Source organism: Chiloscyllium plagiosum, chromosome 23 (genome assembly GCF_004010195.1).
Source record: "Chiloscyllium plagiosum isolate BGI_BamShark_2017 chromosome 23, ASM401019v2, whole genome shotgun sequence".
Lineage (NCBI taxonomy): Eukaryota > Metazoa > Chordata > Chondrichthyes > Orectolobiformes > Hemiscylliidae > Chiloscyllium > Chiloscyllium plagiosum.
The window spans coordinates 50,373,255-50,392,198 of NC_057732.1; the positions used below are offsets into that span (position 1 = coordinate 50,373,255).

General features: G+C 45.2%; 1 protein-coding gene across 7 annotated transcripts in view; it reads left to right on the forward strand.

Annotated features, from left to right (window-relative positions):
• Positions 1-18,944, forward strand: part of prkcq (protein kinase C, theta) — a 173,946-nt gene that overhangs the window by 79,929 nt on the left and 75,073 nt on the right. For all 7 annotated transcript variants that reach the window (XM_043714126.1, XM_043714132.1, XM_043714127.1 and 4 more), the window contains 2 exons: positions 1,815-1,875; positions 15,910-16,072. In XM_043714126.1, the coding sequence (XP_043570061.1) occupies positions 1,815-1,875; positions 15,910-16,072 (224 nt within the window). The remainder of the gene's footprint in view (positions 1-1,814; positions 1,876-15,909; positions 16,073-18,944) is intronic.

Below are 18,944 nucleotides of genomic sequence, written 5' to 3' on the forward strand. Positions count from 1 at the left end.
CTCTGTGGGAAAGCATTGCACAGATTCACCACCCATTGAGAGAAGAAAGTCCTCTTCATCTCTGTCTTAAATATGTCACCCTTTATTCCACCCCTTACTTTAAGCCACATGTATTTTAAGTAACGAATTTCAAACCCTCCAATAGAAATGATTGAACCCATTAGTGAGATGGGCCTCTGAGTAGCTATACAAACCCAAAACATCCATTTTCCCTCCCTACGCACCCAGAACCCCTCACCCATTGATTAGCCAATCACCCGTTCATTTCCCCCCTCAACTGTGAGGCCTCAATGTGTACCTCCTTCCCTCCCTCTGTCTCACTGTGCCAGCCCTCCTACCGTACACTACACGCCTGCCTTTCCACCTCTCAGTCTCACTAGCTGCACCCAGAATCATTCACATTAGAAACAGCAGGGCCTCTGTGCAATCCTGAGCAAACATCCAGTCTGGAGATTTCATTGAGCAATCTGTTGCTTTCGGTCAGGCTCTTAAGACGAGTGAACAGCCGGGTCCGCCAAGGCGGGAGGAGGAGGGTGTGCAATTGTGGCAAAAATTATGGTTTTCAGACAGAAGTGGACCATGACTGGGACATACTGGTGTCACAGGTGCTTCCTGAGCAGCTTGATGTAAATGTTCAATCCCGGATCTGGCGCTGGTAGAAATGAGTCAGCTTGACTCTTGACAGTGAGAGCCGTGACACTCAAATAGAAAATCAGTCATGAGATAAAGAGTGTAATCTCAAAAAGCTGCATGCACCTTGATCACAGTGACTGGCTAAAACTGTGGCAAAATCCATGCCTTAGATTGCATCCCTGCTAGTGCAGTGTATGAGGAGGAACAGCTCGAGGATAGGTCGATAGGAAAAAGAAAACTGAAATACAAAATGCCTAAAGCTGCTATCACCAGTTAAGTTTCAGGTAGCTTTAGGTTAACCCTGGAATTTTTAAGAATGTGTCCTGGATTCCTACCAGGTGTAGGTGGAGGCCATTCAGGCTATCATGACTGTTACAGGATTCATCATTATACCTAGAGTATATGAGTTATGGGAAGCCTGCAGAAAAATATAAAGAGAAGCTAAAGCTAAAAATTTTATTATGGTTTTAAGAGGGAGGGAGGGAGTGTGCACTTTATCTGTCTATATATGTTTTTATGCCTGTGTTTTACCTTGATATATATATGTGTGCATGCATTTTGAGCTGTGTATGTTTTATGTGTCTGTATTTTGTCTGTGTGTATGTGTTTTTTAACTTTTTTTGTGTGTGTGTCTATGTAAGTATGCTTTTGCGTGTGTTTTTCATGACAAGCGTGTGCTTTGGCATTTCCTCCTTGTTAAATTACTTATTCCTGAAATTAATACCTGGGAGTTTAAACTGGGGAAGAAAAACACACAGAATGCTTTGTTTTAACACAACAGTCCATTTACTTATGTGTATCTCATTACCTACCCTGAAGCAGAACATATTCTAATGCAGCCTTTTTCAAACTTTGAGTTACCTTGGAGCTTTTAAATGGTTTGACCTCATTATTTCATAAATTGTGTCTGTCTGTTTGTACATACAATGAGACTTGCTGCTTTAAATTGTTAAAAGAATAAATCCGTTTCCATCCAATCAGAATAATTGTTCTCAGAGAAGATTTAGGTTCTTTAAGAGCTAGGAATACATCTTTGTTCCGTCTCTCCATCCTCCCACACATAAATCTCTGCCATTCCAAAATCTTGAATAATATGTGAAAATCTCCTCATGGTTTGGTCCTTTTAATCATCTTTTCTTTCTTTCTCTCTGTTCTTTATTCTCTTTCTTTTCTGAAAACAGCTAGATTTAAAGCCCCAGGGCCGAATGCTAATGAATGTGAAGTACTTTCTTGAACAAAATGGTAAGTGATTTGGTTATATAATTTGTGATAATTATTTGAGGGCAGCTGTGACATTTTAAGATCATGGCCTGAGGCGATGGGAGATTTCACCGTTTGTTAACTTCAATCTAAATGTTATAGCTGCAGCTTTTATTATCATCTCAAATTTATGAAAACTCATGTTGGCTTTCAGGTCCGGTTTAACCTACCCCCGCTGGCCTTACAATTTCATTTTGATTCAGAGGGTGGCACGGTGGCTCAGTGCTTAGCACATCAGGGACCCAGGTTCAATTCCAACCTTGGACGACTGTCTGACTGGAGTTTGCACATTCTCCCCGTGTCTGCGTGGGTTTCCTCCGGGTGCTCCGGTTTCGTCCCACAGTCCAAAGATGTGCAGGTTAGGTGGATTGGCCATGCTAAATTGCCTGTAGTGTTTAGGGATGTGTAGGTTAGGTGTGTTAGTCAGGGGAAATGTAGGCTAATGGGTTTGGGTGGGATACTCTTCGGAGGGTCGGAGTGGACTTGTTGGGCCGAAGGGCCTGTTCCCACACTGTAGGGATTCTAATTCAAATTCATTGTAGGCATATTGACTGCTTTGCCCCTTTTTGAGTATTTATGATGGTTTTTCATCCCCTTGCCATATCACTCCTTTTGTTAATAAACTGGCAGTTGCTGCAGGTATGTCAGGATCGGTCTGTGGGCAGCAGGATGATGTAAAGTGTAAATTTGATGGAGATTGTTTGCAGCACCTTCAGGTTGTCATGGAGCCTTCACTTATCCTGTTGGATGGCAAATGTAAAAATCACAGACAGTGAGATATATTCAAATACGTCGCAAAAGAGGAGACAGTGCTTCCTTCAGCTGAAATCGATTTCCAAACAGCTTTGTACAAGCCAAGAACTGCATGGAAAACTGTGCCATGAGATAGCGAAACTAGTGGATGGATCTCCCTGTGAGGAGGCGCACTGTCTCTCTTTGGCACCATTGGCTATTGGCTCAGGTCCTGAATTATGTACGTGAGACATCGAAAGCAAATTCACTTCCTACACTCTGGCATATGGTGCTTTGGGAAATATCAGCGGCATGAGTCACATTCCCCTTTCTGTATCAGAAAACTCCCCCAGAGGAATTTCACAGCCAGTGAACCATCACGGTTAAATTCGACTGAAGCATTTTTCGACAGAGCACAAGATTTTGCCAGGGTGCCCAATGGAGAAAGGTCTTAATCAACTCGAAGAAAGTGAGGACTGCAGCTGCTGGAGATCAGAGTCAAAACGTGTGGTGCTGAAAAAGCACAGGCGGTCAGGCAGTAAGTCTCCTGCTGTTTAGCTGCTGCCTGACTGGCTGTGCTTTTCCAACATCACAATTTGATGCCAAATGAAGAAAGCTGTGCAGGACAAACTTGTCCATACCTAGTTTCTTAGCCTCTTTCTCTTTTGAAGCATTCGCTTCTGCTAGTGCGTACAGTCAACACACGTCTCCAGCTCCCCGCAAGGTGGGTTGTTGCCTCCTAAGGGCAAGGATCTACCTGATGGTCAGGTGTGGTAAAGGCAAAGCACTGACTGGTCTGACTGCAACAGGCTCTCATGTTGAACAAGAGCTTACTGCATGCCCAAAACTAGTTACAGGTTACATCAGGGCATTACAGAGACTCTGAGAAGGTTGTTCTGGAGAATGTTCTGTTGCAAAGTCCAAATGATCTCTTAAAGGACTCCTCAGTATCATCCTTTCAGAGACTTGCACAATAGCATTCAGAGAGAAACTTTACACGGTCGAAAGGCAGGAGCCAATTGCCCTCCAGCCTTGGACGACTGTCTGTGTGGAGTTTGCACATTCTCCCCGTGTCTGCATGGGTTTCCTCCGGGTGCTCCGGTTTCCTCCCACAGACCAAAAATGTGCAGGTTAGGTGAATTGGCCATGTTACATTGCCCATAGTGTTCAGGGATGTGTAAGTTAGGTGCATTAGAGGTAAATGTAGAGTAATAGGGTAGGGGAATGGGTCGGGGTGGGTTACTCTTCAGAGGGTTGGTATGGACTTGTTGGGCTGAAGGCCTGTTTCCATATTGTAAGGATTCCATGATTCTATAATTCTAATTGACTGTATACCATTGTGCCACCACCTCTTGTGAGACAGGATATACCCAGGCATGGTGATAGTGGTGTCTACGAGGAATGATTCCATCAATATGCCTATCTCAATCTAGTCCTTCACACGTCTGTGGAACAACTCAATTTCAATTTTGGCATTAGCCCCCAGGAACTTGGACAGGGCTGGGCTGCTGTTGGTGTTGGAGATGTCTTGGTGGACATCTGGTGGTCTGTCCAGTTTCAATTCTTTTTTAAGCTCTGTAGCAGGTTGATAGAGTAGTCAGTAGCTTACTAGATCATTTCAGAATCCACCACTCTGCTGTGCAAACCAGTTGAGGACATGTGTGAACTAGATGGGCTTTTATGACAATTGACAATGGTTAGATGAGCTCTTAATTTCAGATCTTACTGAATTGAGTTGTCACCATCTGCCATAGTGGGATTCATTCCCATGTCCCAAGATCATTAGCCTGGGTCTCTGGATTATGAGTTGCGTGCCAATGCCACCACACTGTCGGCACCCAATATTGGTATTCCTGAGGCAGTGGGTCTGTCCGTAGCTGACTCCCTGCAGATCCTACAAAGCAGGAGGTAAAAGGATGCCCTTTCAGATACCAGCTGACCTGCAGTGCTTTCTTTGACACTAAGGCCACAGGCGTAGATTCTATTTCTGTAAAAACTGAAACAACTGCGGATGCTGTGAATCAGAAACGAAAACAGAGGTTTCTGGAAAAGCTTAGCAAGTCTGGCAGCATCTGTGAAGAGAAATCAGAGTTAAGGTTTCGGGTCCAGTGACTCTTCCTCTACGGCTGTAAGATTGGTGCAGCGGCAACAAATTTGTTTCTTAAATGACCCAATCATTTAGGCCTCCAATGTCAAAACCAGTGACCTCTCACATCCGTTAATTCCAAGGGCCCCATCACCCTCACGATGGCAATTAGGAAATGGGCAATAAAAAGGTGGTCCCGCCAACAACACAGACATCCCATAAACTAATAATTGAAAAGAACTCCTGTAGCAGTGTCACATTCCACATTCACTCAAGCCCTTGCATCAAGTGCTGCATTCAATTCTTGCCAGTTCAGTTCCGACTGTAAGAACTTTATTGCTGGAACAGCACAGCAGGTCAGGCAGCATCCAGGGAACAGGAAATTCGACGTTTCGGGCACAGGCCCTTCTTCAGGAATGAGCAGAGAGTGTTCAGCAGGAGAAGATAAAAGGTAGGGAGGAGGGACTTGGAGGAGGGGCGTTGGAAATGTGATTGGCGGTGGATGAGTCCAATGACCTGCATATCCTCGGTGGAGTGGGAGGGGGAGTTGAAATGCTGTGCCACAGGTTGGTTGGGTTGGTTCGTCCGGGTGGCCCAGAGGTGCTCTCTGAATCGCTCCGCTAGTAGGCGGCCTGTCTCCCCAATATAGAGGAGGCCACACCGGTTGCAGCGGATGCAGTAGATGATGTGGGTGGAGGTGCAGGTGAATCTGTGGCGGATATGGAAGTTTCCCTTGGGGCCTTGGAGAGAAGTGAGGGGGGAGGTGTGGGCGCAAGTGTTGCACCTCCTGCGGTTGCAAGGGAAGGTGCCGGGAGTGGTGGTTGGGTCGGTGGGGGGTGTGGATCTGACAAGGGAGTCGCGGAGGGAGTGGTCTCTACGGAAAGCTGATAGGGGAGTGGAGGGAAATATATCCTTGGTGCTGGGGTCTGTTTGGAGGTGGCGGAAGTGACGGCGGATGATGCGCTGTACATGGAGATTGGTGGGGTGGTAGGTGAGGACCAGTGGGGTTCTGTCCTGGTGGCGGTTGGAGGGGCGGGGCTCAAGGGCGGAGGAGCGGGAAGTGGAGGAGATGCGGTGGAGGGCACCGTCGACCATGTCGGGGGGGAAATTGCGGTCCTTGAAGAAGGAGGCCATCTGTGTTGTACGTATTTTGAACTGGTCCTCCTGGGAGCAGATGCGGCGGAGACGAAGGAATTGGGAGAATGGGATGGCGTTTTTACAGGGGGCAGGATGGGAGGAGGTGTAGTCCAGGTAGCTGTGGGAGTCGGTTGGTTTGTAGTAGATGTCCGTGTTGATTCGGTCGCCTGAGATAGAAACGGAAAGGTCTAGGAAGGGGAGGGAGGAGTCCGAGACTGTCCAGGTGAATTTGAGGTCGGGGTGGAAGGTGTTAGTGTAGTGGATGAACTGTTCAACCTCCTCGTGGGAGCACGAGGTAGCGCCGATACAGTCATCTATGTAGCGAAGGAAAAGATGGGGGGTGGGGCCAGTGTAGTTGCGGAAGATGGATTGTTCCATCTGCAGACCTCACTTTCTCCTCCGACTGTAAGATACCACCCTATTGTCCGGAATCCCCCAACAAGAGGAGTGAATGTCTACCTGAATAAAATGGAATCGTACAGTCAGGAAGGTCGCAGGTTCAATTGCCAATTCCCAAACTACAAGAAACAGAACTGAAATCCTAAAGGGAATCAGATAGGCTCTGTAACCATTTTTCTTTTGTATTTGTTTTTGGGTTTCTTTGCAAAGTGACACTTGAAGTGACATTGACCTGGTATTGCTGTTCCCCTAAACAAGAATATGCAACAAGTGTAGGAAATTGGGATTGGCGCAATTTTGGAGGTAGATATATCAGTGCTGACTTGATGGGCCAAAGGGCCTTTTCTGTGCCTTATCATTCTATAATGTGTTAATGTCCTCACATCCAGTCCTGAAGAAAGAGATATGAACTGAATGTAATGGTGACAGTGATCAGTTGGCACTTCTGTGAGGTTGGAGTCAGTCAGAGAGGCCCACACTGTCCATTGGAGTGGGTCAAAACCAAAGAACAAAGAACAAAGAAAATTTACAGCCCAGGAATAGGCCCTTTGGCCCTTCAAGCCTGAGCCGATCCAAATCCACTGTCTAAATCTGTTGCCCAATTCCTAAGTATCTGTATCCCTCTGCTTCCCACCTACTCATGCATCTGTCCAGATGCATCTTAAACGAATCTACGGTGCCTGCCTCTACCACCTCTGCTGGCAACGTGTTCCAGACACCCACCACCCTCTGTGTGAAGTACTTGCCGTGTATATCCCCCTTAATCTTTTCACCTCTCACCTTGAAAGCGTGACATCTCGTTATTGAATCCTTCACCCTGGGAAAAAGCTTATCTCTATCTACCTTGTCTATATCCTTCATGATTTTGTAAACTTCAATCAAGTCCCCTCTCAATCTCCTTTTTTCTAATGAAAACAATCCTAACCTACTCAACCTCTCTTCATAACTAGCACCTTCCATACCAGGCAACATCCTTATAAACCTTCACTGCACCCACTCCAAAGCGTGCACATCCTTTTGGTAATGTGGCGCCCAGAACTGTACACAGTAGTCTAAATGCGGCCGAACCAATGTCTTGTACAATTTTAACATGACTTGCCAGCTCTTATACTCGATACCCCGTCCAATGAAGGCAAGCATACTATATGCCTTCTTGACCACTCTATCCACGTGTGCAGCAACCTTCAGGGTACAATGGACCTGCACTCCCAGATCTCTCTGCTCATCAACCTTTCCCAAAGCTCTTCCGTTCATTGTATAATTCACTCTAGAATTAGACTTCCCAAAATGCATCACCTCACATTTGCCTGGACTGAACTCCATCTGCCACTTCCCTGCCCAACTCTCCGGTCTATCTATATTCTCCTGTATTCTCTGACAGTCCCTTATGCTTTCTGCTACTCTACCAATCTTGGTGTCATCTGCAAACTTGCTGATCATACCAACAGTGCCCTCTTCCAGATCATTTATGTATATTACAAAGAACAGTGGCCCCAACACTGACTCCTGCGGAGCACCACGGGTCACCTTTCTCCATTTCGAGAAACTCCCTTCAACTACTACTCTCTGTCTCCTGTTGCTCAACCAGTTCTTTATCCACCTAGCCAGAACACCCTGAACACCATGTGACTTCTCTTTCTCTAGTAGTTTATCATGGGCAACCTTATCAAATGCCTTACTAAAGATGTAAATGACATCTACAGTCCTTCCTTCATCTATCAACTTGGTCACTTCCTCAAAGGACTCTATTAAGTTGGTAAGACACGATCTCCCCTGCACAAAACCATGTTGCCTATCACTGATAAGCCAATTCTTTTCCAAATATAAATAAATTTTATTTTTCTGTACCTTCTCCAGCAACTTTCCCACCACCGACGTCAGGCTCACTGGTCTGTAGTTACCTGGAATATCCCTATTACCCTTCTTGTACAGGGGGACAACATGAACAACCCTCCAGTCCTCCGGCACCTCACCTGTATTTAAGGATGTTACAAAGATATCTGTCAGGGCCCCAGCTATTTCCTCTCTAGCCTCCCTCAGCAACCTGGGATAGATTCCATCCAGTCCTAGGGATTTGTCCACCTTAATAACCTCTAGCCCATCCAACACATCTTCTCTACTTATATCAACGTGATCCAGACTAATCAAACTTCTATCTCTAATCTCAACATTCACCATGTCCCTCTCCTCAGTGAACACTGATGCAAAGAAACCCAAACAGCTTTTGTGACTGGGCCTTGATTGTCTTTCTCTAGCAAGTTGCCCATGCTTTTGAATATGACTCGCTGATTGAAAAGAGTGGAAGATCCTGTGCTGCCTGTAAAAAGAATAATGATACCATCTCGGTACTTTAGAGAGAATGCTGCCACCCAATCCTTCATCGTCCTTTCAGGGCTTTTTGCGGTTGGTGCTGAAGGATCAGTCTCAGCAGAAGAGGTTCTTAGCTCAGGAAACAAAGTACATTTTATCACATCTTAGGAACTATCTACAGATTAGATTATACAAATGGTAACATGAGGAATAGACAACATGACTATTTCCAGCTAAAACTACTCTGAACTCCTTAAGAGAGCCCAAGCACTCCCCATAGTATGTGTTCTATTTCAGAGTAGGCAAAGTTTCAGCTTGGCTCTGAGATTAGCCCTTTCATATCCATAGCCTTTTACACTATATAGTTACATTTGTCCATGTGCCCTGCATAAAGTCAATTTCAATCTATTTTGGCAACTTTTAAGTAGAATTACATTGAATACAGGGCATGGAAACAGATCACTTGCTGTAACCAGTCCATATCAGCATTTAGATTTGTAGAATAAAATTATAGAATCCCTACAGTGCGGAAGTAGGCCATACAGCTCATTGAATCCACAGCGACCCTCCGAAGAGCATCCCAACAAGACCAACACTCTGACCTTAACAACACATTTCCCATGGCTAACTCACCCAGCCTGGACACTATGGGTAATTTAGCACGGCCAATCCACCCTAACCTGCATATCTTTGGACTGTGGGAGGAAACCAGAGCACCCAGAGGAAACCCACGCTGACACTGGGAGAACATATACATACAGACAGTCACCTGGGGGTGGAATTGAACCAGAGTCCCAGGTGCTGTAAGGCAGCAGTGCTAATTACTGAGCCACCGTCCTGACCACTCAAACTTCCTCACATTCTGACGCTCTCTCGCTTTCTCCCTCTGTCCCTCTCTCTCACTCTTTCTCCATGGATTCTGCCTGACCTGCTGACTATTTTCAGTCTTTTCCATTTTTATTCCTTACAACCACCTTCTCCTATGTCTGGCAGTGTGCCTCTCTATTCCCTTCTCTCTCATGTGCTTATCTACCTTGAAGTCACCAATGCTTTTACCTTCTGCATCACGCACTGGCTCCTTCAGATTGAATAGTGATGGAAGAAGCATTACATACATTCCATCCAAGGGTCAAGGGTCATTATTCACATCCCTGTGATGCACAATCAAATAAGAGACATTTTGTTTGCTGGCAGATGTGTGGGTCACCTATTAGAAGGTCTTCACCTAAAATGGCAACATCTGGGTAATGGTTGACACATAAAACATGATAAATAGGAGCATGTGTAATAACTCCAGGGGAGGCCTGTATCCTGTCACCAAGTCAGCCCTTAATTACACATGGAGAATCCTTGACACTGATCCAGCTCCCTCAGAGCCAGCTCTCAGATTGAGCAGAACCTCTGACACTCCTGTTTTTTTAAAAACATTTATTAAACAGTACAAAATACAGTTAACAATAAACAGAAAGCAGCAGTTCACAAAATCCCACGATGTACAGGGGAAAGGGCAGCCAAGTCAAACCCCAAACCAGTTTTCAGGGAGTTGAGGACAAACCTCAAGTCCCACTTGCATTCATCACAAATATAATAGTGGACACTCCTGTTTCTGTCAGCCAGGGCTCCCTGATTGAAACAGGTTAACAGCCCCAATCAAGAAACTCCTATTCTATGACTGATTTCGTTACAATCACAACATCAGGAGTTAGGCCATTCAGCCTGTGAAACATTCTCTGCCATTCAGTGTGACCATGGCTAATGATCCAACTCATTACCCTGTCCCTATTTTCTCCCCATAACCTTTGCTTCCTTTAGCCCTAAAAACTATATCTAATTCCTTCTTTAAAACATTCAGTGCTTTAGCCTCAATGGCATTCTATGGCAGAGAATTCCACATGCTCCCCCTCTCGGAGTGAGGAATGAAACATGACAGTACAGTCACTACTTTAACTGCCCTATAACTCTGTTCCCATCCTAGGAAAACCTATTGTAAAAAACACAGTGATGTTTGGTTGTGAATGTGCCTGCTGACATGCAGGAGTTCCATTTAAAGAGCACAAAGTGATTCAGACCGGAATCTGTCATTCACAAGTTCATTGGTTTTTCTTTTCCCCTTCTGGACACCAGGTGAAAGGATCTGAAAATTAGCCAAAGGTAACAGAGAGAATTTTAATCCCTCACACAATGTGTGTTTTACGTGACCTGGGAATATATGGGCCCCATTGTTAGTGTCTGATTAGTGACTGATTGTGTTCCATTCCCATTCTTTACCCAGGTGGTCTATCATAGAGTCACACAGCAGGGAAACAGACCCTTCGGTCCAACCAGTCCGTGCTGACCAAACATCCCAAACTAAACTAGTCTCACTTGCCTGTGCTTGCCCCATGTCCCTCCAAACATTTCTTATTCATGCACTTATTTAAATATCTTGAACATTGTAACTGTAACTGCATCCAATACTTTCTCTGGCAATTCATTCCATACATGAACCACACTCTGGGGGGGACAAATATTGCTGCTCATGTCTTTTTTTTTTATCTTTCTCCTCTCGCCTTAAAAATACGTCCCTGGTCTTGAAGTCCCCTACCCTAGAGGTATATAGCAGTGCAAGGACACCTTCGTCCAATGTCAGAGTCACGGTGCCATTTTCCAATGGTCCACCAGCAGGTTGGCAGAACTGTAGCCAAGGTTGGCTGTAGCCAAGGGAGCTAACATCTTGGCATCACTTACCCAAAATCGGAATGTATAGAATTGCCAAAGATCAAAATGTCTTAATAATGAAAAACAAAAGCAGAGAATGTCCCCCAGCTCTCTGTGAGCAATGTTCTGCATTACAGAGCATTCAACTTAACAGAATGACAAATCACAGCTTACGAGCAAGCAGTGATTTAGGTCAAGCGCGATGAATAACTCAGCAAGCTGCCATTGTTTATCTTAAGTCACAAGACTCTTTATAATGCAGATAAGGTGTTTAATGCTGGAGGTTCAGGAATTTAGCTGACTGGCGAGACGAGATGGCAAACATTCTGCCAAGTGAGCCGAGTAACGGCTGGTCAGCTCAGGGGGACATTGTTCAAAGCTCTGGAGCTACAGCTGTGTAACATCCTGTGAACGAGAGAAAGCCCACAGGCAAAAAGAGTGTGGACGCCGTCACTGAAGTGGTCAAAACTCACACAAATCCCCAGAATGACAGGGCACTCTATTAAAAATGTGGCTGTACCGTTGTGCCTAAAATTGGCAGAACAATAAGCAAGTAATCAGCTGGTGGAAGCAGGTGAATGTGACTCTGATGGAGAATTCATGCTGCAAAACAGGGTTTTTCCATGGGCTCATTGCTACAATGGAATGCCCCGAAATACCCAGTTGTAAAAAACATAGCCATGAAGTCAGCACGTGCAGCTGCTATCTTTGCACAGGACTGTACCGCACGGGTTGCTGAGTTTTCTGCTGAGTTCTTTCCTCAATTGTTGTAACATGAGTACCTCAGTGTGCCTCACTGCGTCTCCCTTCAGACTCAGCTCTGACAAACCCGTGCCTACGCAGACCCCTGTGCTGATTCAGTCACCGTTTCACCATCTATTTCAGCTGCAAGGGGCTGGATTTCACAGCCATGGATGATGGTGTGGACTGTCTACCTTTGCCAACGTAAGGTAGAGTGTGTGGGAGATGGGCAGGCCATGTGACATCACACGCCAGTTGTCCAAGACCACAGAAGATAAGCAGGCACAGGAATTAACGCTGCCCCCACCTGCCATTTTGGAATCACGAGTCTTCTTCCCCAGGCAGTCCCTGGGCACAGAGGAAAGACCCTCATCAGCTCCTGTGGGTGCTGAGGTAGACCCCCCTACAGGTGGGGCCCTTGGTGTTGGGTTTGGCTGGATGTGATGGAGTTTGTTCACAACACAGTCATTGAGTCATATAGCATGGAAGTAGACTCTTTGGTCCAACCAAGAACATAATCCCAAACTAAACCAGTCAGTCCCATTGCCTGTTCCTAGCCCATATCCCTCCAAACCTTTCCTATTCATGTACTTCTCCAAATGTGCTTTAAATGTAATTTCACCCACATCTACCACTTCCTCAGGAAGTTCATTCCACACGCAAACCACCCTCGGTGTGAAAGATTTGCCCATTGTGTCTATTTTAAAATCTTTCTCCTCTCACCTTAAAAATCTGTCTCCTAGCCTTGAAATCCCCCATTCTACAGAAAAGACAACTACCATTAACCCAATCTATACCCCTCATTATTTTATCAAGTTCTATTTGGTTGCCTCTCAACCTCCAGTGAAAAATGTCACAGCCTATCCAGCCAAATCTTTATAACTCAGACATTCTATTCCCAGCAACATCCTGGTAAATCTCTTCTGAACCCTCTCCATCCTTCCTGTAACTGGGTGACCAGAAGAGGCCTCACCAACTATTTTGTTGACCGTCCCATTATTTCGGCTGTTGGAAATGGCCAAGTCTGGGAGTGTTTGGTGCCCGTTCTGATGTGGTAACAATGAGAAAGTGTGGAGAGTAACAGCAGATTCTGCAAGTTTTTCTTTTTTAACATACTCCAAGGGTTTTCTTTGAGGTTTCGGTAAAAGAGAGTCACTGTGGGGGGAGCAGAGAAGGTTGTGATGGTACAGCTGGCCTTTAAATTGGTAAAGGTGACCAATTTCTTCTAACCCTTCTAACACATGGCATCCAGGCCTAAACTCCTGATTGGGCACTGAAAGGGTCTGGGCGAAGTGGGGCAATCAGCCACAAGCCCAACACAGCCCCCTCATTGGCGGTCAGAGCCTTGACTGTCTGAGCTAAGATGGCAGATAGGAGGAAGGGAACCGTTCAGTTTCTGCTCCTCCTCCCCTTGCCCCATTGAAAACCATAAAATCCAGCTCAGGTCGACACACGCATTTATCTCTGAACTTTTTGTTGTTACCCACTTTCAGCTTTTTTTTTTGATGTTTTTAGCTTCCTTTTCTCTGTAGCTTTTGAAGTCAGAATCTGCCCTTCCTCTGCCTGATCTTGTTTCTCAGTCTCACTCTGTTCACACATTCTGTTACTGTCACCCAATATTTCTCACTGTTTCCTCCCTTCTTACAGAAAAACGTTCTCTTCTATATCTCCTAAAACTTGTGCCTTCAATAAGGGCAATCCTCCCATCCAGCGTCACCACAAACTCCACCGTTCAGCTTACTATTTGAAGTTGAAAGGGTCCAAGTGGTGATCTATGGGACCTGTTAATGAAAGAGGCCATTCATTGCACTGGAGGAAACATCTTCCTTTTTACAATGTCACAGCTCGTCCAACGAAAAAAAAACTGAAAGCTATCTTAGCTTTTCAAACAATTTTAGACTTTCGGTTGCTATACCAACCCTGCTACACTGGGTACACATTTGATCAGGACGGCTGGATATTCTGACATTTTAGAAATTTGTACACAAGAATCAAGCATGAAAAAGTAATTGTAAATGAATTGCACTCCAGGAAATAACAGTGCAATTTAAGAAAGACATTTTTCATTCACTTGTGGGATGTGGGTGTTACTGGCTGGCCCAGCATTTACTGCCTGTCCCTAGTTGCCCCTTGAGAAGGTGGGGGTGAGCTGCCTTCTTGACCCACTGCAGTCCATGTGCTGTGGGTTGACCCACAATGCCATTAGGGAGGGAATTCCAGGATTTTGAGCCAGAGACACTGAAGGAATGGCAATATATGTGTTACTGGCTGGCCCAGCATTTACTGCCTGTCCCTAGTTGCCCCTTGAGAAGGTGGGGGTGAGCTGCCTTCTTGACCCACTGCAGTCCATGTGCTGTGGGTTGACCCTCAATGCCCTTAGGGAGGGAATTCCAGGATTTTGAGCCAGCGACACTGAAGGAATGGCGATATATTTCAAGTTAGGATGGTGAGTGGCTTGGAGGGGAACTTGCAGGGGGTGGTGTTCCCATGTATCTGCTGCCCTTGTCCTTCTAGATGGAAGTGGTTGTGGGTTTGGAAGGTGCTGTCTGAGAATCTTTGGTGAATTTCTCCAATGCCCAACAAATCAGAATCAGTAAATTGTGTGGTGCTAATTAAAAGTGGTATATCACACACAGTTTCTTTATCTGTTTGTTTCTTATGGAATGATTAACATTGCACCATGGCCTGTCCCTGGTGTGGGACATCCACTGTTTGATGCACTAGTAATCAATGACGGATTTAATGTGATTGAAAAAGAGCAGATGACAATGTGAGGAAAGCCTCTCAGTACAATGAGTCGTTAAGATTTGGGAAGCATTACTTGTTGGGTTGATGGTTCATAGGATAATGACCAAAACAAACAGCAGGAATATGAGTAAAGAGAGCAGGTGTGGGACTGATTGGATTGCTCTTTGAAAGGTCCCAACAGGGAATGGATGGGCTGAATGCCCTCATCTGCATTATACTATTCCATAAGGCCAAGCAGCATTGACCTAGTTAGAGGAGCACTGGGAGATTTCTCCATCCTTTAAGTTGGTAAGTTGTATGCTGTTGGCTTGATGAGTTTCAGCAGTAGCCCAATGCTCACCCCAAGATGCCAAAAATGATCACTCAGCAACTTACTTCTAGACTTTCTGAATCTCTACATGTCTCAATGAATGTGCATAAGTGGAAAATTGATTTTCATCAAATCCTCAGTGGCTCTGAGTACCATGGAATTTGATTTCTGAGTGTATCAGACACTGCGTTGACCACTGGACTTGCTAAAAAATTGAAATAGTTACAAATTGGTGCATAACCCATGAAAACCGTAGAAATGTTACAGGGCAGAAAGAGGCCATTTGGCCTATCATGTCTGTGCAAGCTGAATAAACTAGTCACCCATTCCACTCCCACCTTTCAGCCCCTGGTCCATAGCTTTGCAGGTTCCAGGACTTCGGGTGCAGATCCATGTTCCTTTTCAATGAGTTGAGAGTTTAAACCTCAACCTGTAAATTGGCCAGTGAGTTTGAGACACCCACCACCCTCTGGCTTTACTTCATATCCTTTCTAACCCTTTCATTGATCACCTTAAACCTGTATCCCTTGGTAATTGAACCCTCTGCAAGGGGGAGACAGGTCTTCCCTGTCCATTCTGTGCGAACCCCTCACTGTTTTGTACACTTCAATGAAGTCAGCACTCAGCCTCTTCTGATCCAAACAGACCAGCTCCAGCCTCTCCAAGTTTTGTGGGTCTTCTCTTGCTTTATGATTTAGAATTGGGTGGGTACTTTCTGTCAAGAGGCCAAACCATTGTTTTCTGCTGTTGACACTGAAGGAAAGTAGGTCAATGCTCTTTCAGCCGGTCCAGAGAGGCAGGTGTGATTATTGCAGCTACAAGTAATGACTAACCCTGAGCTTTTCCTCTCCACCAGAAAACAAAGCAACTGCAGAAGGTGAAACAGAAGGTTTGTTTGCATTGCACCAGAGAAGAGGAGCCATCAAGCAGGCCAAAGTTCATAATGTCAAAAACCACGAATTTATAGCGACATTCTTCCCACAGCCCACCTTTTGCTCTGTCTGCCATGAATTTGTTTGGTACTTACCTTTTATCTTATCCCTCTCATATTCGTCTTGTAATTTATCTTACCCTCTTCGGGGTTTGTGATAATATGGTTTAGATTGCTCCATCTTTTATTCAGCACTCCATGGGAATTTCAATTCAAGGCAGTAATGCAGAGTGATTTTAGCACCAGCCATTTATCCATTCTGGTCCCCGTGTCACATAGCAACAGCAAATCGCAATACAAATGTGTCAGCAAAATAGCAGGAGAGACAATTTGGTCAAAGCCCACATATGTAATGTAGACAGTATTGAATTTTGCTGAATTCAAGGCATTAAACTCACACAAAGCATTTGTCCCCCAAATCTTTTGATGCGATTGTTAGATTGGTTCTCTGGGAGCTTGACATTGTTCACGTGAAGAGGTAAGAATGTTGCATTTAAGAATATTCCTGCATTTGGCATTTCTAGCCAAGTTAACTTTGTCAGAAAAAGATGTTTTACTCATTCAGGGCTTCACAAGGGACTGGGCTAACACTGATTGGCCATCCTTAGTTGCCCTTGAGAAGGTGATGGTGAGCTACCTTCTTAGTAACATAGAAAACAGGAGCAGGCTTAGGACATTCAGCCCTTCAAGCCTGCTACATCATTCAATGTGATCATGGCTAATTGTTCAGCGCTGTTAATGTTCCCACTTTCTCCCTATATCCTTTGATGCCTTTCGCCCTAACAACGTATCTATCTGATGCTTGAAAACATTCAATATTTTGGCCTCAACTATTTTCTGTGGCATAGAATTCTCTTGGCTTACCACTTTCTGGGTCAAGAGATTTCTCCTCATATCAGTCCCAAATGGCCTGTCCCATCAACTTAGACTGTGGCCCCTGGTTCTGGACTCTGAGAACATTTTTCCTGCAATTATTCTGTCCAGTCCTGTTAGTGAATATACCTGTTTGCTAATTGATCCAGCCTCACTTCACACACCAGTCTTGCCTTGCCAGGAGTGGGCCTGGTACTGCTGCAGTCCACTTGCTCTAGATAGACCCACAATGCTGTTAGGGAGGGAGTTCCAACATTTTGACCCAGCAACCCTGAAGGAACGGCGATATATTTCCAAGTCAGGATGGTGAGTGGCTCAGAGAGGAAATTGAAGGTGGTGGTGTTCCCATGTATCTGCTGCCCTGGTCCTTTGAGATGAAAGTGGTTGTGGGTTTGGAAGGCTCTTTCGAGGGCTCTTCAGTGAAATTCTGCAGTACATCTTGTAGGTGGTACACACTGCAGCTACTGAGTGTTGATGGTGGAGGGAGAGGTGGTGCCAATCAAGTAGACTGTTTTGTCCTGGACGATGTCTTGAATTTTGTTGAATTGGACTCCTTTGTTCCTGTTCTTCTTTGTGCCACTTGGTGCGTGTCGTAGTTCAACATTTCCATCTATATGTATCCTGTGATAGATTTTCCAGAATTCGATGATGCTCAAGTTCCTGCCCTATTTGTACTGGATGGTGGAACAGGAAGCAGATTTCCTCCTTAGAGAAACAATTCCTGTACGTTGTCTGGAGGCCCACAGTTTGAGTGTGCCAATAGCCAGGACTCCCTCTAGAAAGTGGAACGTAATTAGCTAACTGAGTGTTCGATGCCCAAGTTAGGACCCCATGTCAATCTCAGTGAACCAATGGGTGGGTGAGTGTCTTGTGTACCTTGCCATTGGTCAGTGATCCCTGGTGTGAAGTACAATGAAAGTTCAGATAGCCCACTCTTGGGCCTAGGTGTTTTTATTTTGTCCCCCTAGCCTCCACAGACCAACACTTGACCAGGTTTGTTGTGTGGTTTTAAGGTACACCGAAGAGTTTGGATTGAGGACAGACGCTCATTGAGGAGAAGGCGGCAAGATCAAGAACTGTCGTTATTTTCACCTATTGTCAAACTCTGTTGGTTACACATTAGCAATATACAAAACCATCCTTCGCAATCTGAAATATACCAGGCCCGAAGTCCATAAGACATAGGAGCAGAAATTAGGCCATTCAGCCCATCAAGTCTGTTCCACCATTCAATCATGGCTGATAAGTTTTCTCAACCATATTCTCCTGCTTTCTCCCCATAGCCCTTGATCCCCTTTACAATCAAGAACCTATCTATCTCCGTCTTAAATATACTCAATGATTATTGTTACATTGTTAAGAGACTCCTAGCTACGTGTGTTTCCCTCTTCAAATCTATATCAAAGCCAGTTATCTCCACCTACACTGTGCTATTTATACCATGTGGGAAGCAGCTCTGTGACATCATTGCATGTTTACTCCAGAGTCCTTAAGCCCTAACACAGCTCTGGCCAAGTGGGAATTCTCTGGTGGGAATCCTTCTCAGGTGAAGACACCCAATTTTTGACCAGTTAAATCCAACTAGTTACCCCACTTCAACTTGGGAGGCCCTGAGCCTTAGTTTTTGTCAGCTTGTGCCAAGCCCCAATGGAAATGGATATGGGCGTTTCTCCCTTTGAGAAACATGTGAGCATTCCACACCAGACAAGCAAGAATAACTTGACCTGAATAAAAGTGAAATACTTTGGATGCCAGTGATTTGAAATAAAAGCAGAAAATGCTGGAGAAACTCAGCAGGTCTGGCAGCATAGAACATAGAACATAGAACAATACAGCACAGAATAGGCCCTTCGGCCCACGATGTTGTGCCGAACATTTGTCCTAGCTTAAGCACCCATCCATGTACCTATCCAATTGCCGCTTAAAGGCCACCAATGATTCTGACTCTGCCACTCCCACAGGCAGCACATTCCATGCCCCCACCACTCTCTGGGTAAAGAACCCACCCCTGACATCTCCCCTATACCTTCCACCCTTCACCGTAAATTTATGTCCCCTTGTAACACTCTATTGTACCCGGGGAAAAA